The sequence below is a fragment of the Macaca fascicularis genome, chromosome 8, assembly GCF_037993035.2.
Source record: "Macaca fascicularis isolate 582-1 chromosome 8, T2T-MFA8v1.1".
NCBI classification, from domain to species: domain Eukaryota; kingdom Metazoa; phylum Chordata; class Mammalia; order Primates; family Cercopithecidae; genus Macaca; species Macaca fascicularis.
Genome location: NC_088382.1, coordinates 46,226,180 through 46,230,000, shown reverse-complemented (window position 1 = coordinate 46,230,000; position 3,821 = coordinate 46,226,180). Strand labels below are relative to the sequence as shown.

The window sequence follows — 3,821 nt, the reverse complement described above, 5'->3', positions numbered from 1 at the left end:
GAGCAGACACCACACACAAAATGTGAAATAGCAATATGAGAGACACCCCATGGCCACGCCGGAGGAGCCTCTTTACCAAAGCCAGAAATATAAAAATGAAGGGGTTGCCTCTTGTAATTTGAAAAATGTAGTTTTGCATAACAAAAAGAAACTATTTTCTTTACAATGAGTAGTAAAGTTAAAAAACGTAAGGAAATATGGAACAGATTTAAAAATATGAGCAGATGCTGATGGATCTAGAAATACAGATGTAAGATTTATCACAGGTTATTAGATTTATTATAGATTTGTGAAAGATCACACAATCTTCTCAAACTCTTCCAGCCCACACAATGGAGACCAGTACCAGGTGCCAAGCAATTCCAGTTTTCTTATATAATCCTGATTGTGCACAGAGGACGAGGCTTAGCTGAACCAAGAGAGTTTATGCTCAACACCCTCGCTAGCCATTGAGAGAAATCATTCTCTGGGAAAAGAGTGATGAGAATGAATTATTTTATAATAAATAGAATAATAAAGACAGAAAAACATCAGACACACGTATATTAATGGTAAACTCAAACACACAGAAGTTTCTTATTATTTTTGTGATTGGCAAACTGCATTTAAGACTTTGAAAAGTCTAAATTTCATGATATTTGAAAGTGAGTTTGAGGCTTTCTGCATTTAGAAATTCCTGCTCCACTTTGAGTCCTTGGTCTGAGAAAAGACTGTTTTTGACAATAGGATAATGTTCAGGTGCCTCACAGTCTTGGGACCTTGAAATGTAGAATTTATTTCTGGATTTGGGCAAATCTCCCTCAGTGTCTTCAGTTTTCCATTTGAAAATTACAATAATCAAACGTGGCAAAAATACTACTGAGAAATTAATACAAATTGCTGGTGGACCAACCCTTTTCTCACCATCTGGCTGCGGTTTCAGATGGTTTCTGATTCAATGGGGGAAAACTTTCTGTTCTCAAGTTACACAAAAAGTGAAATGATTCCCAAACCCAGGAAATTGGCAGGTGCAAATGACCAATCCCCAAAGCCTTTCAGTACTTTATTCCTCTTTCCTTTTCTTTTTGTTCTCTTTCTCTGTGTGTCTGTCTCTATCTTTCACTCCTTCCTTTTATTTGTCCTTCATCCTTATCAAAAATTCTTCTATTTTCAGTTGATAATAGTCACATAAAACACATATTCATAGAGTTTTGATACATTTGTGTTTAATTGTGATATATAAACATACTAAATCTACCTACATACACAAATTTATTAAAATATTTATATAGGTCTACAGGGCATATTGGACAAAATTAAATATCTACACGCAGATACAGAAATTATTAGTAAATATGATAGAAAAATGTCGATATAATAAATTTCTGTGCCAAATATTTGAACAATTCTCTGAGTAATGCTTAGTGCATTCAGTAATGTTTTTCCTGCTTTTGTGTTTTCTTACCAAGCTCATAGTGATTCAGAAGGAGAAATGCAGCAAATGACAAAAACATAAACATTATGAAATTCATAGATATGATTTCTTCAGCAAAAACCCCCCACATCTCATATAATTACTCATTTGGGCCACATTTTAAAGGTTATGCTAAATGTATCCTGTGCATTACATGTTGTAATTCTAACATTATCAACACCATAGTTTTGCCTCCTCTGCTTAAATAAGTCTGCAACTGTAGTTTTAATTTAGTGTGACTTGTGCTTACCTGAGGAAGGGATGCCAAGGATGATGAGAATCAGCATAAAATCTGGGAGCATCGTGATGTCAGTTTCAGAAAGACAATTTCTTCCTTTTTAACAACAGAGCATTTCCATTGGAAAAGGGGGTTTTGAAAAGAAAATGCAGGGGTTCAAAATCTGAAGTGGAACCCAAGAGGACAGCAACACCTGGAGTGGAATAAAACAGTCTCAACCCCTCTTGCCAAGTGCGCTGCTTCTCAAAGTGCACTTCATTGATTTGCAGTCAGCTGTCAGATCGTGTAAGTCTAAAACATATCGCTGGGTCCTAACTCCTGACTTATTAATTTACTCCCTTGCAAGAGATGCAGGGCACTGGAGAAAGGATGAAGCTAGACAACTTCTGAATGTTCTGTGATATTTTTCTTACGATTGGAGATCTGCATATGGAAGAACCACACTTAACCACATCCATAGTGAAAAGTTTCTCATCCCCATTATTTCTCTATTCTCTTTTCTTTTCTTTCTTTTTATTATTTTTTTTTGATACGGAGTCTTGCTCTCTCACCCAGGCTGGAGTGCAATGGTGCAATCTCAGCTCAGAGTCCTCCGTCTCCCAAGTTCAAGCCATTTTCCTACCTCAGTCTCCCGAGTAGCTGGGATTATAAGCACCTGCCATCATGCCCAGCTAATTTTTGTAGAGACAGAGTTTCACCATGTTGGCCAGGCTGGTCTTGAACTCCTGACCTCAGAAGATCCACCCGCCTCAGCCTCCCAAAGTGCTGGGATTACAGGCGTGAGCCACAGTGCCAAACCTCTCTATTTTCTTTTCCAGTTGGACCTGAGAGTCATGAGTATGTCCTGGAGCCTCCCTATTCTGCTGGTTCGCACATGTGTTAATATCAGCATATTCTCTGTGGTTCCCTTGACCCCACCAGGTCCACCTTCTGGTCACTACAGGGGACAGTAGGGTGGGAGGTTAGTGTTGTTTTATGTATGAGACTTGGACACTGAGAACACCATCCTTTCTTCTTCACAGTTGATCAGATTTCATCTAGTTCAGTGCTGTGCACACCCAGAGGGCCCTTGATAAATGCGTAATACATCAAATAGATGGCAAGTACAAAGTCAGGGCTAGACAGACAAGAGGGCCAGGTGGGAGCCAAGACCTACCTGGTTGGGAACTGAGTGCTGGAGGAACCCACTCCAGGGCACGGAGGAATTCCATCTTAGCGGCAGTGATTTAGTCCAATTTTTAAATTTCTTAATTTAACCCTCCTGTGTGCCATTAGTGAGTTTGAGATACCAAGAGGGTGCTCGATAAGGAGCCATCGTGTCCTGAAAAGAGGTCTAGCCCAGGACCCCGGGACCCTGAGCTCTTGAGCCCTGCCTGTTCCTCAGGGCCCCTGTCTCAGAGCCCCTCACATCACAATGTTGCTGCCCTGCCTAACCTCCCTTCCTACACCACCAGCTCCTGTAGGAGGGCTTGGCCTCCAGCCCTCTGGAGTTTCCCCTGTGTCTCTCTGTGTCCAGGGCCTGACACCTGCAAATGCTTGAGAAGGTTGCGGGAATGCAGGGAGGAAGGAAGGAGCCACACACTGATTTCCTCCTATCCATCTGAATTGTGCTCCTGGCCTGCTGAGAATTTGTAACGGTCTCAGGAGTAAATCAGCCACCACCAATCCAGGTGTGCAGGAAGTTTTACCTTTATTTTCAAGAAATCGAATAAAATGAAGATAGCCTTCCATGGAACTGGCTGGAAATCCAATTTCAGTCATTGCAGACCCTGCAGCCCTCTCCCTAGGGGAGGAACTGGATCAGAAGCCTTTTGTGGTCCCCAAAATATGGCACAGTCCTGTATCCTCCAGGCTACCTTGACCACAGCCGGGGTCCATGCCCCGCCCACACGGTCCCCTGGAGCCAGCAGCTCGGTTGCTCTTTGCCTTCTCCAATGCCCAGGATTCTGCCAAGACCCAGGATTCTGCCAAGACTGGAGGCCTCGGTAACAGGACCCTGCCTCCCTGGGCCCCACACAACCCCGGCCTGCTGAGGACTGCACCCCTCGAGTGCAACACCGAGCAGGGCACAGTCCTGCTGCCAGAAGGACCTGCCAGCCCCTTCCTATGCCTTGGGAAGTTCTTTTCTGT

The 3,821-nt window shown here is 42.8% G+C and overlaps 1 protein-coding gene across 1 annotated transcript in view; it reads right to left on the bottom strand.

Moving 5' to 3' along the window:
* Positions 1-1,926, bottom strand: part of CHRNB3 (cholinergic receptor nicotinic beta 3 subunit) — a 35,888-nt gene extending 33,962 nt beyond the window's left edge. Inside the window, exon 1 of the mRNA XM_005595178.4 lies at positions 1,704-1,926. Within this exon, the coding sequence (XP_005595235.3) occupies positions 1,704-1,755 (52 nt within the window). The 5' untranslated portion in view covers positions 1,756-1,926. The remainder of the gene's footprint in view (positions 1-1,703) is intronic.
* Between the last annotated feature and the right edge of the window lie 1,895 nt (positions 1,927-3,821).